We start from the raw sequence: 19,325 nt of genomic DNA, 5'->3' as shown, positions 1-19,325 counted from the left end.
TGTTCTTCAGCGCTTTAGAGGACAGCGAGCCACACGCTGAACAAGCTTGCCAACTGTGGTCTGGGCCAAGGCAACATAGGCAGAGGGCGTGGGGGTTTGAAGTTGGAAAGAGCCCGTTGCAGGCTGGACAGCTGCTGAACCCTGTAGAAGTCGACATGCGCCGTGGAGGAGCGTGACGCCTGAGGACTGAGTACCTGAATGACAAAAAGACACACAAAAAAAAAAAAAAGAAAAGAGGACAAAGAGAAGAAGTATCCGCGCGTGGAATTACATGGCCGAAGCCAAACCCAGGTGCGCTGGTGAATTCGGCCCGTTCCCGTTGACACGGAAAAGGGGTCTGGGGTGCGGCGCCGGAGGGCGGAGTCAGGGCAGCGCATGCTGTGCTGGGTCGCACCCCCCGTGCGTCTCTAAATTTAAAGGGGAAGAAGGTTTTTTCTGGTGAAAAAGGTTCCGTCTCCCGTCCCTTGGAAGGGACGCCTATACAGTATGGAGGAAAGCAGAGGGGACGTAAGAGTACAGCGTGTGTTGTGGGGGAGCAAAGGGCGAGGGCAGGGGAGGTGAGAAGGCCACCTGGGGAGTGGGGGGAGATGGCATAGATGAGGGCCTGGGGGGGGGGCAGGAAAGCTTTTTTTTCAGCAGTTTTCCCGATATTCGCAGCTATAAAGGACTACGGATAGCCGAGGGTAGGTGTAGTTCAGTACCTGCGGTTACAGTTTATTTGTGACATTTATTTTGCAGCTATAATGACATCAGGAGTGAAAAATCACTGGCCATGGCCAAAGGTCATGGCCAATGACAACTGCCATTAAGGTATTCCATCCATGCAGTAACCAGGACAGACGCTGATTAGCTTCAAAGTGAGGAAGGGGCTAGCCTCCTCAGGACATGTTGCCAGATCAATGAGCCAAAGTTGCAAGACCACTTAGAGAAACAGGCTGCCCCTTTCCTTGCTTTGAAGCTAAGCATGGTCAGTCCCGCTTTGAAGCTCAGCAGGGTCTGTCCTGGTTACTGCATGGATGGGCAATCGAATGGGCATCCAAATGATTTATGTTTTCAGTCCTTGAAAGTTTGACACTCAGAGACCATTATTTTCCTTTTGCTGAATTGCATTCTGGTATTTGTAGTCTCCCAGTCAATAATACAAAACAATAGATATTGTTACAGCAACATTGAGTTTCCCATCCTGACAGTAACAGAGACAAACCCTGCTTAGCTTCAAAGCGAGGAAGGGGTCAGCCCCCTATGGCCACATTGCCTAATAAATGAGCACGCCTTACAAGACCACTTAGAAAAACATGGCCTAAGTGGGCTGGATCCTATCTCGCTTTGAAACTAAGCTGGGTCGGTCCCGGTTACTGCATGGATGGGAGACAGTCCACAGTCCCGAAAGCTGTGTGTTTTCTTAGTTTTAAATGTCTCATAACACACGCCATCCGCATTATTTCTTTTTTTAAACCGTGTTACTGTCATACCTTGAAGGTTTGGCACTCAGAGATAGCCAATTTGCCTTTTGCTGAATTGCATTCTGGCAGTTGTAGTCTCACTGTCAAGATGGGGGAATAATGCCACAATTGTGCCCTTTTTGCGTAACATAGTTCTATACGGATTTATATATTTGAGTGAAACTATGGCATGTGTAATCTTCAAGTTAGCTTTATAAAACAGAGGATTGTTGAAAGCCAGACATGGGGCTGAGGACGGTAAATTATGAGAGGGTAAGTAATCATGAGTATTTGCCCATGATGTGGCAAGAAAGATTGCAATCTTGGACACTGGTCCAGTTATTTCCCCGATTGTGTCTCCATTTCAGGGCACCAGTAAAGGACACATGTGGCTGGACAGCAAAACCATTTTTCACAGGGCAGACGCAACCGCCTAGGGCTTTTTGGGGTTGGCAAGCTTGCTCAAGTATTTGGCTACCAGGATTTTACTGAGGTTGTCATGTTCCCAGTGCAGATGCTTACTCACAAGACCACAAGCACTTGTTTTGTATTGGGATTTAGTTTTCCTTGGAATATTTCATGACAGATTTCTGGGTATAAAAGGGGAGTACCCTTTATACTTTGTCAACATATTTATTGGAACATTTCCTCTCTTAGGTTATTTTTCTGGTGTTCATAACTTTTTTAACAGTCCAATGCTATTTTCTGTTGTGCACTTTCATCTAAGGGGTAGGTCTAATGAACTACATTTGTATATTTCACTTTAAGATATATGTTCACTTACTGTGCATATATTCATGGGTACCATCTTTTGATTTTCACTATTGGTACAAATGTACCCTGGCATATGTTATTTTTTCAGCTGATCATTTATTACCCTTTTACATGCTGCTTAAATGCAGTTAGTTGAGGTTGTGCTATGTATGACAACAGTCACGAAGAGACCGGCCATAAAACAAGGGGCTTGTGGCACGCTGCTTAACCAAAGTGTGTGATCCTCAGCAAATAATTTAATCCCACAGGACATTAAGAAAAACATTGGGAGTTCTCAAAGCCTGCAATCTTTTATACATGAATAAAAACAATAGATATTTTTACAGCTGCAGTGACATCGGGGGGGTGGAGGGGGTAAAGATCACTGGTGGCCTTGGTCTCCCATCCATGCAGTAATCAGCTTCAAAGTGAGGAAAAGGCCAGCACCCTCAGGCCATGGTGCCTAATAAGTGAGGAAAGGTTACCAATTAGAGCAACATGGCCTGAAGGGACCAGCCCCTTCCTCACTTTGAAGCTAAGCAGTACTGTGCGTTTATTCATGGGTGCCAGCTTTTGATTTTCGATATGGGTTCAGAAAGTACCTGGGCATATGTTATTCTTGAACCCGGTCATTTTGTTCCCCATTTCTGTGTTGCTTAAGCGTGGTTAGTTGGGGTTGTGTGAAGTATCACAACAGTCACCAAGAAACCGGCCATAAAACAAGGGGCTTGGATCACAGGACGTTTCGGCAAGGCCAGTGAGGCGTACGCCGTTATGGCGTGACCGTTTCACCAGAGGTCCCGATTGGAAAACATTATGCATTCTTCACAAGTATACAGTGAGCATAATTGGGCTATCTGCCATAACAATTAACAAAACAAATATAACAATATAACAAGTCTAACAACATAACAATAGCTCTCCACGCATGTTAACTAGGTTTTAATATTGTCTGCTACTTGGTCGGACCTGAAGCAAGGGCCAGCAGTATTCCAATCATACGCAGCTAGCTGACCAAGACATCTGCGTTCCAGCTCGTTCTGGGAGCTTTAGAACTGGCCAGGGGAACGAAAAAAGTGGTGAATCCAATTATCTATGCCATACTTTAAGCTGTGGCTTATCATCTGAGAGTGAAACATGTCCCAAACGAGTTGCTTCCATAACTCATAGCCCCCCCACCCCCGTGGCCCTGTCTACACCCTGCATCAACCTGGCCCACACTCTGGTCTCTGCCCGAGTCCAGGCCTCAAAGTCCCTGTGCCAGCGTGAATATTGTGGGCCCCCAGCCGACTTCCAGGCCATGGCAATACATTGCTTAACAAGGATGCACGCAAGGTCCATAAACTTAATGATGCGTTTGTGCTTACTGTTCCTCGGGTATGCACCTAGTAGGACCTCAACTGGATTCCAGGAATACCTCACAATACGGGCTCTCCTGCATGCTTGCTCAACCTGGGACCAGAGATCCTGTACCCTTGCACAGCACCAAAACATGTGCATCAGGACAGCCCCACCACCACTACACCAGGGGCAGGTTGATTGTTTAGTTTTATAACAAAACCCTTGAAATTCAAGGGAAAAACTTTAATTGCAGAGATGTTAGGTGAGAACTTACCATATAAAACTGAAATTCAGCTAAACCCACGTTAACTTCGCACCCCCTGTTGACCACAATGATGACATCACAGATCACATCACTGATGACATCACTAATTACATTACAACAGTAACTGCCATTAAGCATGGCCTTCAGCCATGGACAATGTGCATGCTCAAATATGTTTGAACACACAAATAGGTACTAGTCATGGCCTTCAGTTATCAACATTGGTCACAACCTTCACCCATCTGCACTGAATATTTTAAAACACTAACAGGCTACCAACCATAGATTTTGGCCTTTACCAGAGAATACAGCTCTGAACCGTGTACACTGTATATTACATACACTGATCAGGCGCTAGCCATGGACTTAAGCACAATACGGGCCAGTGGCCACAATCTTTGGCTGTGCTCACTATATATTCTAACATATAAATGGGCCACTAGCCATGGCTTTTGATCTTGAGCAGATCTGGGATGTCATCATTATGGTCATAGGCTGCACAACAGGGGACGCAAGGTTAAGGTGGCTTTAGCTAAATTTCAGGGGTTTTGTGTTAAATTGTCACCTTAACATCCCTGCAATTAACATGTTTTTCTTAAATGTCAAAAGTTTTGTTAGAATTTATTGCTCACCTTAACGTCCCTGCAACCCCTTGAAAAAAAAATATACACACAAGATTTTTTTTTCAACACACACAATAAAACATGTCATTTCTTCGTTAACTGGTTTACCCTTTTCAACCATGCCGTACCTCCCAGACCAAGGAAATTATATTTATAGTTAAAAGACAATATGGATTATTTGTGCAAAGATTACAAGTACATTTTTACTATTTACCATTACCTTTTCTAAAATGAACCCCAAGCCTAGCTTACAACTACGATTCTTTATGACTGATATTTTTCGGAGGAAATGTGTCAGTTTAAATAAAAGACATTTAGAAAGTTCCAAGGTCTTTCTTTATGCTTTGTCCCTGAAAACATCATTAATTCTGAGATCTGAATACCCTGTCTAATGCATTCCTATTACAAATCTAGTAAATGGATGCCTTGAAGCTGGATTTAATGGCAACATCTTTCATCTCTAGTGGGAGCTTTCTCAGCCATGCATAGCTTATTCAAAGATGGAGGGCTCATGTGGTTTTACAACATTAAATTATCAATTTTCAAACACAGAATAACTTCACACCAACCTGAACCTCCTTCTCCGAGATATTTGTTCCTTGCAAAAATCACTGAATCCAGCATGGATTCAAAAAGAAGGAAGTATCCCTAAAAGAAGAGAAAACAAAGGAATCACTTTACAATTAAGCAATTGCAAATTAAAGTGGAACTCTTTCTGAGGTTGGACAATCTGTCCTTAAAAGGCAATTGCACCGATGTAATCGTTATAGCAGTGCATAGGATGGAATACTTATTGGACCAGAACATCCAATAGATTAGTCTGCATATCTAAAACATAAGTTACACTTATTAATCTCTTGCGGACAAAACTTTATATGTGGTTGCACCTGAGGTGCCACTCAAGTGTAAAAACTGTATTCCATAAAATGTTACTTGCAATCCTTTTCAGCTGCTTTGCAACCCTTGTGTCTGGATCGCGCATGGTTAAAGAGCTGGCTAATTTTAGTAGCTAGTTGTCTGTGCTGTGCCTGTTACAATCACTGTTTATAACATGCTGTTGACTAGTGATTTGTTTTTTTAAAAAATACAAAGGTTTCTTTCGCAGGGTCAAAGGTTGTGTGACGTTACGTCCACTAACAACTACTGATCAATAAAGTGCGTTTTCACATTTGCTACAACTGTTATTCGACATGGTTTTGACCTATACTTAGCAGTGTTCAAAATGAAGGCTATTTATTGGTAGACCACTATACTCCGTGGACATTTACTTTAAGAAGCCGACATCAAATTAAGGCACTTGCAATAGCCATGGTCTACGGCCGTTGGCCGTGCCGACTGTATATTCTAACATATTAATGGGCACTAGCTATGGCCTTTAGCCATGGCCACTGACTACAGCTGTCAACATTGCCCACTGTATATGTTAAAACAGTGATTGGCTAGTAGGCATGGCTTTTAAGCATGCACATTGGTATTTTTTTAACACTAAGTGACCACTAGCTATGGCCTTTGGTGCTGGCCAGTGACCCCAGCTTTAGTCATGGCCAAGTCCACGGGCTAAATTGTTATTAAGGTAATCAAAGTTTTCATGAGCTAACTTATAAATTATGTCTAATTCCATTATTGATGTAATCAGTTATATACAATGTTATTAGTGTTGTCAGCAGTGAAGGCATCATTGTGTCAGACTGTGCAACAGGTGGCGCGAAGTTAAGGTGGCTTTAGCTGAATTTCAGGGATTTTGTTGTATTAAGTTCTCATCTTAAATTCTCACCTCACCCTTCAATTAATGTTATTTCCTTTAATTTCAAAGGTTTTGTTCCATAGATTTTTAGAATGTTTTCAGATCAGTAGCATGATCTTCGGCCATGGTTTGGCCGTGCCCAATGTCCATTTTGAAATGCTACCAGAAAACTAGCCATGGCCGTCCGATTGCAGTATTTGAGAACTCACAATGTTTTTAGGCAATGTGCAGTGAGATTAAATTATTTGCAATGAACCACACTCTTTGGTTAAGCAGCTTGCTCCAAGCGGTGCACCCCTTTTCAGCGCCGTCATTTTGCCAGACCATTGTACTTCGCCTGCCTAGCCATTACAAAAGGAGAAAGACCATATTTAAATCAGGTTTGGTCCCACCCCAAAAGGGGTAGTCCAGCCTCTGGCAGGCACGGGACTCACGTCTGGGCATACCCGTCCCACTCTGGTGACAAAGTAAAACCAAAGAGGTGATGGCTGGAAGGTTTTGAATTAATCTTAACCTCTGGCATTACTCTCGGCAACCCTCCAGACCATCGTTCTTCGCCTTATGCCCAGATGTGGATCCCGTGCCTGCTGGGCTTAGAGACCCAAGCAACTTCTCACTGATGAGGCCCAACAAGGTCAAAACACGTTTGGGGATGCTTGTGGTCTTGCGCAGAAGGGATGTGACCTAGCAGTTTGGGATGGACTGCCCCTTTTGGGGTGGGGTCAAGCCTGATTTGCATATGATCTTTCCACTTCTGTAATGGCTTGGCAGGCGAAGAACGATGGTCTGGAGGGTTGCCCAGACCAATGCCAGAGGTTAGGATTAATTCCAAACCTTCCAGCCATCACCTCTTTTGTTTACTGTGCCGCTCTAGGCATCAAGACCAATAGGGATTGAAAATGTGTGTTGAATAATTAAATGTGGAGTCAAGAATGACACCAGGATTACGAGCAGATTGCGAGTAAGGAATGTGATTTTGATTTGATTTTTTGCATTCATAACGCTCAACGTGTCAGACCAAACCGTATAGCGGCGCAGATGAAATCATAAACGTGCAAAGAAACACAGGCCCACAAGAGGAATGCAGCAGAGCAACACATCTAAGAAGAAGGTACCTGAACAGAAAAGTCTTCAAAACTCCACGAAACTGGCATAGGGATTTAATGGCCCTAATATCATTTGGGAGTGAGTTTCAAAGCTTTGGGCCGAAGACTGCAAATCTTCTGTCTCCTCTTGATGAGTAAGCCGAGTGTGGGATTGCCAAAAGATGGCAGTCACCGGATTGCAAAGATCTCATAGGTTGATAAGGCCGAATCAATTTACTCAGATATATTGGGTCCAGCCCATTCAGACATTTAAAAATAAGGCAGGCCACATTAAATCTAATGCAGTCTTCAACTGCGAGCCAATGCAAGGTTCGGCGTGATGGAGAAACATGGTCTGTTTTGCCAAGCTTAAAGATCACCCTGGTAGCCGCATTTTGGGCTTTTTAAAGTCTCAGCCTTTGTTTGGCAGGAATACCGGTCAGTTGGCTGTTGCAGTAGTCCAGGTGTACATTATTCAGGGCACCCACCACTGGCGCATTATCTTCCGCAGGTTAGTAGGGGAGTACCTGACTTAAAAGTCACATGTAATGCACTGCCTGGACTTTTGTTCCAACCTGACTTTCACTGCCCAGAATGGCAGAAGGTAGAATGAAAATAGGGGGAGAGAGAAAATCAGAGATAGTAGCAGAAGGGAAGAACAGAATTTCGGTTTTTGACGGGTTGGGGTGGAGGAATCAAGACAGTAGCCATGATTGAATGTCTAATAATCAGGCAGAGCAGACTGAAGAGCATCAGAAAAGGATGAGAATATGGCACAAATCTATCTGGGAGCCATCAGCATAGAAGTGACAGGAAAGACCAAAGGAGTTGACAATCGAGGCAAGAGGAGAGGTGTACAGAGAGAAAAAAAGTGGACAAAGGACATACCCTTGATGCAGACCATACTGAACCATACTGAAAAGGAAACCTTTAGACCTTTCAAACAGAGTAAGAAACTTAAAATGATCAATCTGATAGATAAAACTGAAACCAATGAAAAACAGAATCTGAAAACCCAGAGATGAAAGAAGAAAGAAGTGTAGGGTGATCAACGGTGTCAAAGGCAGCTGACAGATCAAGTAGCATCAAAAGTGACGAGCCAAAAGAAGGGAGTTAAGTTACACTAAAACAAGCTGTTTCAATGTCGTGAAGATAGGGATGCAAAAGAGAATGGGGATCAAGAAAGGCAGACACTTGGGTGTAGAAAACTTGTTCAAGAATTTTAGATAAGTAGTGAATATTGTAGAGATATTGCTAGATATTGAACTGAGGAAAGTGGTATTCCTTTCACTAGATTTCAGTGTAACACTACTTGCTTCGTAACCAATGACAGCTGCTGTTAACCATGCTACTGGGAGCTAGTATGAATATCAGACAGCGTTTTGTTTCAAACTGACAAGCAATGCAGTTTACAGAGCTGACTGTGAATGCCATGACATGCAGCATTGAGAGAAGATCATGAAATACCCTGGGTGTGGAGCCAGGAGCACAACCTGACAGTCAAGGGCCTGTTTACAACACTGGGCCACATTGTGTCAATCATGAATAACTCTTCAAAGAAGGGTTGTGAGGGCAACATCCTGGGTCATCTACTGACCCATTTCTTATGAAACTTCTATGAAACAGGGCATACCATTATCACATCTGTCAGTTGGAATGGGAGGCAAATATTTTTTCCATTGTGACTGTTTTATTTGTGGGGAACTCTAGATTATTGTCCCCATCAATTAACACCACGCCTATATTCTACATGATATGATAAATAAGTAATTTACAGCGTGCCTGTACACAAGTGTTTCTAGGAAGAAACGACAGAAGGAGAACAAAACGACGATCTTACTAACTCATAAGTGCTGCCGGGAGGTGGCTCATAAGTGCAGAGAGTCAAAGGACTGTATAGTTGCAGATACAGTCCTTTAAGTGGTTGGGAGGCCCGGAGGCAGTGCAAGGGGAATTTGTTGTGCAGGAGCCTGGTCCTGTAAATTCGGTAGGTGGCCAGGTAACCAGTATGCACAGCAGACAGGGACATCAGCAAGGAAGAGAGAACGCAGAATTGAAAAGAAAGGTCTTGAGTTGCTTCTGCAATCTTAGGTGGTCCTGCTCAAGTTTGAGAGAGGCAGGGAGGCTGTTCCAGAGGGAGGCTCCAGCCGAGGACAGAGATCTGCCCCTCACTCTCGGCCTCGAGAAGCGACTGGCCCTCAGAGACTTGGAAGTGGATGAGCGGAGGGCTCGAGAAGGACGATGCTTAGGAAGAGTAAGTTGGATGTAGTGTGGTCTCTGGCCCAAGAAGCCTTGTGGACGATGCAGAGGGTCTTGAACTTGATCCTCACAGCCACAGGGAGCCAGTGGAGAGATTTCAGGGCTGGAGGGCTACGATCCCTGGGCTTGAAGCCAAGGACAAGTCTTGCAGACCTGTTCTGGAAAAGTTGTAAAAGGCGAAGACTAGAGGCAGGAAGATTTAGAAAGGGGCTGTTGCAGCAGTCCAGCCTAGAGAGGACCAGGACTCTGGAGACAGTGAGCTTGTGGGGGAACTGAGAAAAGGAAGAATACCCCTGATGAGGTGCAGCAGATAGTGTGACTTCTTAGAGATGTGAGGAGAGAAGGAGAGGGTGGCATCGAAGATGACCCCAAGGTTCTTAACGTCACAGGAAGGAGCAGGTAGAGGGCGGCCAGAGTGAGAGAGGGAAGGCGGGAGCAGGTGTCCCAATGAGGAGGATCTCAGTCTTACTGGCATTAAGGCAGAGATCGTTGGACGCACACCATTCCTGAATTGCCATCAGTCTGGTGTGAGAGGACGAGCAGAGGAGGTTGAGGGGAGCCTGAAGGAGAGCTGGGTGTCATCCGCATAACACTGAAAGTTAGAGCAGAAGGTAGAGATGCGATGGGCCAGAGGTCCCAGGTAGTGGTTAAAGAGTCAGAGAGAGAGGTTAGACCCCTGGGGAACACCACAAGTAGAGAGAGAGACAGAAGAGAGGAAAGACCCAAGTTGGACCTGGGAGCGGCGACCAATGAGAAAGGGGTTGATCCCGATGAAATAGGTTCCATTGATACATGCCTTTGTAAAAATGGCTTTGTCAAACGGAGCGACTGAGTCTGGCCGTTTTTAGCCGAGTAAGAGTTTTATTTTATACTTTAATCATTCCCCTCTGCCCAATATGGTTTTTAGGTTCACTTTATTCAGAGCAACATTTTTATCACAGGTATTTTTAAAATGGTATTATCACATGTTAGCACATCAACATGCAGTGTGGGAACCCGCTCCCACCACTCTGTTGCATAACAATTGAAGTCACAAGGACAGCTCAATCACTGAAGGCCAGTGCAAGAGAGCTAAAGCTGGACCTCAACAATGACACTCATGGGTGCCTCAGTCACCTCGGAAAGAATTTGATTTTGATAGGATTTTTGAGTCATTTGCAATGTGCGAAACGGGACAGACTTAACTGCATCAGGGCACAGAGTTCCAAATTACATACTCCAATTGTCAGGAAGAAAGCTTAGAATCCAGCCACTATGATTATGCCTATATTTTAAATGTATATGTAAAGGTATGTCTTGAGAGAGTTACGGAATTGTAGCAATGTTTTAGTGTTGCCAAGCTCCCAGGGCAAATTGTTCCATAACTCAGGGCAGTATACTGTAAAGCGTCTGTCTCCCCTAGAAAAACAACAGGAAGGGGGGGGGGGGGACACCAACAATAGTTTATCGGCAGATTGCAGCAGCCGGTTTGATTGATAACACTGCAATTTTTTAAGCATCCGGGAGCTAATTAACCAAATATTTAAAAAGACATAAAATCGTTACAGTTGACTCTGTCCTTTATTGGTAACCAGTGCAAAGAGTGGTGCAGAGCTGAGATTGGAGTTCATTTGGACACTCTTAAAATGGGTTTGACGGCCTCATTTTGGGCTTTCTGTAGCCTATTCAAGTATTTAATGCAATAACTGTTAGCATAGCATTTCCATAGTCGAGTTGGGACTTTATTAGTGTCCCAACTATAACAGCATGATCTTGTGGAGGTACATACGGAAGGGCTTGTCGGAGCAGACATGCGGAGTATAAGACTGACTGTATTTTAACTCTCACCTGACTTTTTCATCCAAGGTTTGCTTGCCATAAGCAACCCAGATTCTAAAATGTTGTCTTGACCCCATAAGGCACAGAGAGGGGGGGTTGAGTTAAGTCCTTGGCTAACAGGTGTTTAGGCCCAAACAGGGCCACTTCTGTTCTTCTTGGATTGAGCTGCAGCCAATTCTGGGACATCCAGATTTCTATTTCGTCCCGACATTTCCCTAATCTCAGAAAATAATCCCTCAGGAACACCACAACTCTGAGGGAGAGAATCCGAAAGGAACACCCTACTTTCACCTGCTGACAATGATCAGACAAAGATCTAAACCAATTAATAGCGTGTTCTAACAAAGTTACTCAACGTAGTGGCTATCCTACTCCTAGTCCATAGTCCCCTTTACTCCATACTTGTGGGACATTCCGTCCTTTGGGACGGGTCGCATCACTTTTGTAAAAAAGCATCAAAATTGAAAAAGTGTTGTCATATTTTTACGCGGAGTACCGCACATGGCCGTAACCCCGCCCTCCTGAGCTCCGCCCCACACATCGCCCTTCAGTCCTTTTCTATCGCCAGGTCTGAGACCACTTAAACAATAATAGAAGATACATTTTAGGGGGGATGGCGGGCAGGCGTATGGAGGAAAGGGGACTATGGACTAGGAGTAAGATAGTCACTACGGTGAGTAACTGTTATACTCCTACGTCCCGTCCCCTTTCCTCCATACTTGTGGGAGATTTCCAAGCACGCACCACAGTTGGCTCGGGTGGATGGAAAACCCCTTTACTGGAATAAATTCATAAGGACGGCCTGACCAAACTGGGCATCAGCCTTGGCGCTCAGGCCCAAGCAGTAATGCTTACAATAAACTGATGGGAAGCCCACGCAGCCGCCTTGGGGATGGTTTCCCAAGGAACATACTTTTGGAAGGCAACAGCAGCCGCCTTGCCACGTACAAGAGGAGAATGGATGCCCTTTGGAGGTTGAAGGCCCCAAATGGAATGGGCTTCAGAAATGCAGGAGGCCACCCATCTGGAGATAGTTGCCTTAGAAGCAGGTTTCCCTTTTGGATCTCAAAATGTTACAAAGAGTTGTGAGGAGCCCCTGAGTTCACTCGTTCTATCAAGGTAAAACTTTAGGGCTCGCCTGACATCCAGGTTGTGTAAGACTCTCTCGGCATCTGATGCCGGATTCGGAAAAAAGACAGGTAAAGAGAACAATTGATTCAAATGAAAATGGATTGAGCTTGCTTACTCGCCAATGTCACTGCGATCAAGAAGGCAACCTTTCAAGAAAGGTATTTGAGATCAGTAGTGGCCATGGGCTCAAATGGTTTAAGGCGTAAGGCCATGAGGAACACATTAAAATCCCATTTGGGATGAGGATTGCGTACCGGTGGAAAAAGATGCAATAGACCCGCAAAATGTATTTCAATGACTGGATTAATCAAAGAAAAAGAACAACTGTCACTGGACAGGTAGGCGGCAAAAGCCCACAAGTATGTCCTGCAAGACAAGACGTGGATGCCTGAAGCTGCGAGATGAGACATGAACGAAAGAACAGTGTCAATCGTAGCGTGCCTGCGGTCGAGCTGTTTAGCTAAACACCAGTGGCAAAAACTGAGCCACTTGCTCCTATATTGAGATCTCGTAGGTGGTTTCCTGCCACTTGGATAATGCGCATATTGTCCTCAGACAAGTTGTACTGCGGCAAACGATCTGAATTCAGGCACCATGCCGCCAAGCTGAACGATTGTGGGGAGGGTTGCCACATCTTGTGATCGCACTGTTGAAGCAGGTCGGGAATCAACTGCAATTTGATCGGAAGAAGAATTGACAGATGCTGAAGTTCCTAGAACCAGAATCTGTCTGGCCACCAAGGAGCTATGAAGAAGAGAGTGTAGTTTGATGCTCTCCTGAGCTTCTAGAGGGTCTGATGAATCAGAGGAAGTGGAGGAAACGCATAAGCTTTCATGTTGTGACACAGACTCTCGAGAGCGTCCCCCAGGGAGGAGAACACGAGACCGTTCCTGAATGCATACATAGGAAGTTTCCTGTTTGTACAGGTCGCAAAGAGGTCCACCTCTGGAGTGCCCCATTGACATACAAAATGGCAGAGAGAACACTTGTGTTCAATTCCTGCTTGTAACTGGCTACAGACTGGTGGCTGAGCGAGTCTGCAGTCACATTGATGTGGCCTGGGATGTGCACAGCCAGTAGCCACACATTGTGCTGGATGGCCCATTCCCAAATCTGTTTGGCTAGGTACACAAGGAGAGGTGACTTGGTGTCATGATGCCTAGCCCCGGGGAACCAGACCAGGTCCAGCAACCCCGGAAGAAGGCATCAAGTTATTTTGAGCAAGCCCAAAAACCCCTGTTAGGGGCTGTTTGGGAACGGTCCTGGCACCTATGGCGCCAGGCTCATATGGAGAGTCAGTCCTGGCGCCATAGGCGCCAGGCTCATAGAGTAGAACTTACCTGATGCAGACCATGCTGCAGAGCTCCAAGCCAAATGAGGCTTGGAAGGGACTATTTTACCTAGGGACTATTTTTGACTTGGGTGGGGCTGGGGAGGAATACTTACCTGAGACTACTTTGGAGGCTATTTAAACCACGCCCAAAGAGCAGCACACGCTTCGCATTATTCTGCATCCAGCAGTGTAACGCTCACTGTGTCTGCAAGCTTGCATCCAGTCTTCTGCCACGCCCGCCTCGAGTCTGCAGCTTCTAGAAAAAGGGAGGAACAGAAGGAGAAGAGGTTAGAATAAGAGCAAAACCTTCGATCCTTACCTGAATTCTGTATCCACCGCGCCTTCGAGCTGGAAGAAAGAAGCATTTTATGCGTGCCGCCTCGCCTGCTGCAGCGCCGCGCTGAACTCACCGGCCTTCGCAGCATCCTCACGATCCACTGCATCCTTCTGTACGGTTCTGCCGCACTCTGGCACCTAAGGGGAACACAAGAACAGCAAAGGTGAGCCAAGGGAATAAACAGAGGCAATAGTAACTACCCCCATAGACTTACCCGATTACCGCCGGGGGTACTATTCCTCTTCACGGGTCAGCGTAGTCTCCATTGCATCCTCCCCGTACCCCGACCCCTAAGGGGAACAAAAGGACAACAAGGTGAGACGAAGGGACAAACAAGGGGAACTCTTCTCACCATAATAGACTTACCTAATTTTACCGCCGAAGGCATTATTCCCCAAACTTCATATTTTCTCTCCACACCTGAATAAGGGAGCAAGCCACAGGTTACATTCTGGCCTTATTTTATTGAACTGTACAGGACAAGCCAAATCCTTACCTGAACTTCATCAGCTACCACGAGGAACTCTTCGCTGGGGTCAAGCTGCAAACTCCAAGGAATCGGACAAGAGTGAAAGTCAGACATGTGAACTCTTAGGAACTATATACTTTTCGGAGTCAATATTTTTCTGGAACTCACCAATTCCTTCGAGCCAGTGAAGCAACTGGTTATCAACGCGCCCCTGCGCTCAATGCAGGATGGAGAGCTCATCTTTTCAAACCATCAGGTGAGACTATAAGAGGGGACATCAAAGGTGATCTGTGGGGAGAACAGCGGGGGTGGTGGGATTTACGCTCAACCCCACGGGTGGTTAATTTCCTTTCTCCATTTACAGAAGAATATGCCAATGGGCCAAGCAAACGAAGCTAGGTGGCCCAGTCCAGTCCGTCATCTCGGCCCTACGCGTCACATTGATGGAGACCGCAGCTATCCAGTTCAGATCGACGCCTCTGTGGGAGCCAGGTGAGCGTAACAGAACGCAAAGCCTACCCATAAATTCCCACCCGGGCGTTATGGATACCTCAGAGACTGACCAATTGGCCCAATTACTAGGGGAACTGAGGGCTGAAGTGCATTCCACCCATCAAGAAACCAATGCTCTTAGGAGAGAACTGATTTTGTCAAAGGAGCGAACTGATGACCTTGCTAGGCAACTATTGTAAAGCCAGGCTGGACAAGCACCCCTACCTGGTTCCGGGGGAAATCCAGCTCTTGTGTTATCGAGTAACCCTGTGCAAATAAACCTACCAGTAAATATTCCATTAGCCCCACCCGAACACTTTGCCGGAGATCCCAAAAGGTTCGCCGTGTTTATGAACCAATGCCGCTTGCATTTTTTATGCAGACCTGGAGCCTTCCCAAACGATCAAGCCAAGGTAGCCTTTGTATTGTCATACCTCAGCGGCAGTGCAGCCAATTGGTCAATTCCACTAGTTACTCAGGATGACCCAATTCTTCGGGATTTTCAGGGCTTTTAAACTAGCATGGAAGACTAATTGCCCGGCACTCCCAAGGACAGGCCCTGGCTAACAAACTTTTGTCCCTACGACAGGGTAACCAGGGCCTTCTATCCTACATCGCGACCTTTAATAGGTTAATAGTGGAAACTGGATGGCCTGAGGTAAAACGAATCACGTTATTTCATCGAGGGCTTCGAGGAGAACTCAAGGATGTCTTGGCTCAAGTCGTGAACCCACCTCAAGACTGCGCTGAACATATAGACTTAGTGGTCCAGTTAGATCACAGACTTCAGAACAGAAAGGCTGATCGAGCCAAGTTTGAGAATCGGGTGTTGGCCAAAACCCACACTAACCCCAAAGGAGCAGATGCTTCAGAACCCATGCAAATCGGAGGGGTTAAAGGACCCTTAACCCAGAAGGAAAGAGAAAGGAGACGGCAAATGCAATTGTGTCTATATTGTGGAACTTCTGGACATTTTCTACGGGATTGCCCTGTAAAACCACCCAAGAAGGTGGTAGGAGCTGCTGATAAAAGCCATATGGAATCAGACTCGGGAAACGACCACGCCCGACAAGGGTAGAGGTCCGCTTGCCGAGCTTGAAGGAGGATACTCAGACCTCGCATTTCATCATACCAATGGTCCTCGTAGATCCAGGGGAGCCATCACGTATGCACGCAGTAAGGGCATAAATTGATAGCGGGACCATAGGAAACTATGTGGACTATGAATTGGCTTCCAGGATGAATCTACCTCTCTGCCGAAAAACCACCTCAGATGTCATCACCACAGTCGATGGAACTGAAATTACCTCTGGGCCTGTAACTCATTCCACCGCAGAGATGACACTATTGGGTCAGGATGGGCATCGAGAGACTATTGCGTTTGATCTAATCAAAGCCTCACAGTTCCAAATAATACTGGGTATACCTTGGTTGGAAACACATAATCCTTGTATTGATTGGCGAGAGAAGATAATAACCTTCCCGGATTCTGCACAAACCTGTTACCCAAAGAAAAATCAGAACGCACGCCTGGCCACAGTAAACACAGCAGTCATGCATCTACCTCCAGAATACCAAGAATTCCAGGATGTCTTCCAAAAGCAACAGGCAAACACCTTACTTCCTCACAGATCGTACGATTGTCAAATCAATCTCATACCCAGTGCACAACCCCCTTGTAGCAGGATCTATGCCCTTACGGAACCTGAGAACCTTCACCTACGACAATACTTCGACCAATACCTTGCCAATGGCTTTATTCGCCCATCTAAGTCCCCTGCATCTTCAGCTTTGTTCTTCGTGCCCAAAAAGGAAGGTGACCTCAGAATGTGCATAGACTACCGCGCATTGAACCAGATAACTGTTAAGAACCGATACCCGTTGCCTCTGATCCCTGAACTACTAGACTAAGTGAAGGACGCTTGTATATACACTAAATTAGATTTCCGGGGGGCATACCATCTGGTACGTGTAAAAGAGGGCGACGAATGGAAGACTGCTTTCCGCACTAAGTATGGGTTATTCGAATACCAGGTGATGCCTTTCGGGTTGTGCAATGCACCAGCAGCCTTCCAATACTTCATGAACGTTGTCCTTCGTGAACTCATTGATGTTTGTGTTGTCGTGTATATCGATGATATTCTAGTATACTCCTCTTCAGAATCTGACCATGTGAAGCACGTCGGAGCAGTCCTTGAGAAATTGCGCCAGCACAAACTATATGCAAAACTAGAAAAATGCGTTTTTCATGCAAAAGAAGTTGAATTCCTTGGGTTTATCCTGACCCCAAGGGAGTCCGAAAGGTGGACGCAATCCTTAAGTGGCCATCACCAAGTTCAGTTAAAGGAGTACAAAGCATGCTCGGCTTTGCCAATTTCTACCGCAGATTCATCCCAGATTTTTCACATGTCGTACATCCCATCACAGCACTCTTGTGAAAAAATAAACGCTTTATGTGGACTGAAGAAGCTGAAAATGCCTTCCAAGAGCTGAAAGCGAAATTCACGTCTGCACGTGTGTTAAAGCACCCGCACCCTGAACTCCCATACATAGTGGAAACTGATGCATCCAGTCTAGCCATGGGAGCTGTCCTGTCTCAAAAGGACCTTGAAACTGGCCAGCTTCACCCAGTAGCATTTTGGTCCAGAAAGTTCTCGGCACCCGAGTTAAACAATGCGGTTACCGACAAGGAGTTATTAGCCATTTAATCTGCCCTCAAGGCTTGGCGGCACTATCTTCTCGGTGCCAGGCATACCATTACTGTGATCACCGATCACCAGAACTTACAGTATTTAAAAACAGCCAAGGCCCAATCGTCACGTCAACTCCGATGGGCATTGTTCTTTGCCGAGTTCGATTTCGTGATAACCTATCGACCAGGTTGTAAGAATGGTAAAGGAGACGCCTTATCCCGAATAGGGATGGGAGAGGCAGAAGTGAACCCAGAACCAGTACCTATAATTTCTGAACAAAGGATTCTTGGCATGACTACTCTACAGACACTAGAGGACATTCAGGTAAAGATCCAGCAACTCTTTGATCCTACAGCCCTGCAGGACTGGGTAAAGAAAGGTACGGACTACTCTGTCACCAATGATCTGCCTTATTACCAAGGGCGGCTATTTCTGCCACACAAGGAACTACAAGAGCTAGTCATGTCCCGTTATCATGATACCCTAATGGAGGGGCACCCAGGTATTGCAAAAACTGAAGCTAAAACTAAAAGACAATTCTGGTGGCCCACCTGGCAAACGGATATTAAATCACCTGTGATTTCTTGTGGCATTTGCGCCCAAAACAAAAGTCAAAAGAAAAAACCAGCTGGACTCTTACAACCTTTAGACATTCCGCCTACACCATGGCACACCTTATCGTTAGACTTTATTACCGATCTACCTCCTTGTAATGGGTTTAACACCATTCTAGTTATTGTGGATCTTTTTTCCAAGATGGCCCACTTTATTCCTTTAAAAGGACTACCTTCAACCTCAATCCTGGCCAAAGAATTCCTCGAAAACATTCTTTGCATACATGGATTTCCGTCTGTGTTGGTCTCTGACTGGGGCAGTCAATTTCACATTTCTGGATGAAATGTTGTCAATTGGCGCTAATTGACGTGAGATTATCGACCAGTCACCACCCCCAGACCGATGGTCAAACAGAGAGGACCAACCAGACTCTTGAACAATACCTGCGTTGTATGTTTCATCAGACAGAGTAATTGGAAGGACATTCTTTGGATCGCCGAATATGCATACAATAATTCAGTACATTCTGGAACTGGACAAAGCCTCTTTTATACCCTATTTGGGCACCACCCCCGAACCTCAGACCTTGACTCACCCCAACACTTAGAAATGCCCGCAGTGGACCATCTACACGCTACGATTACACAGGCCTTTAAAGGCATGGTCTAGTAAAAAATGGTATTGTCCCTGAGGGTCGGCCATGTTTTTTTAAGCCTAAGTGGCTTGATTTTAGAAAACTTTCCTATGGACCTTACCCGAGTTTTCATCCATTAAACGCACGCGAAAACAAGCACCAGGGAGCACCAGGGAGCTGCCATTTTCTGATAATCCTATCTTTTCCCCCCATCGCCCTGGCTGACCTGCTTTTGCGGCACTAAATCAATTCTCCCGCCCCTGAGCCTGTCATCAGCAGATTCGTACCGCCCATTTCCCAACGCCAAAGCACGTCTCGTGTCAACATTCGCTGCGCTTCAGCTAATGACGT

The 19,325-nt window shown here is 45.7% G+C and overlaps 1 protein-coding gene across 2 annotated transcripts in view; it reads right to left on the bottom strand.

The window, feature by feature from the left end:
* The window catches only part of PRMT3 (protein arginine methyltransferase 3), a 2,239,468-nt gene that overhangs the window by 802,871 nt on the left and 1,417,272 nt on the right, over positions 1-19,325 (bottom strand). For both annotated transcript variants that reach the window (XM_069623482.1, XM_069623481.1), the window contains exon 11: positions 4,994-5,072. In XM_069623482.1, coding sequence (XP_069479583.1) covers positions 4,994-5,072 — 79 coding nt within the window. The remainder of the gene's footprint in view (positions 1-4,993; positions 5,073-19,325) is intronic.

The sequence above is a fragment of the Ambystoma mexicanum genome, chromosome 11 (assembly GCF_040938575.1).
Source record: "Ambystoma mexicanum isolate Mex_15411 chromosome 11, UKY_AmexF1_1, whole genome shotgun sequence".
NCBI classification, from domain to species: Eukaryota; Metazoa; Chordata; class Amphibia; order Caudata; family Ambystomatidae; genus Ambystoma; species Ambystoma mexicanum.
The sequence above is the reverse complement of the archived record's forward strand: the minus strand, read 5'-3'. Positions and strand labels throughout refer to the sequence as shown.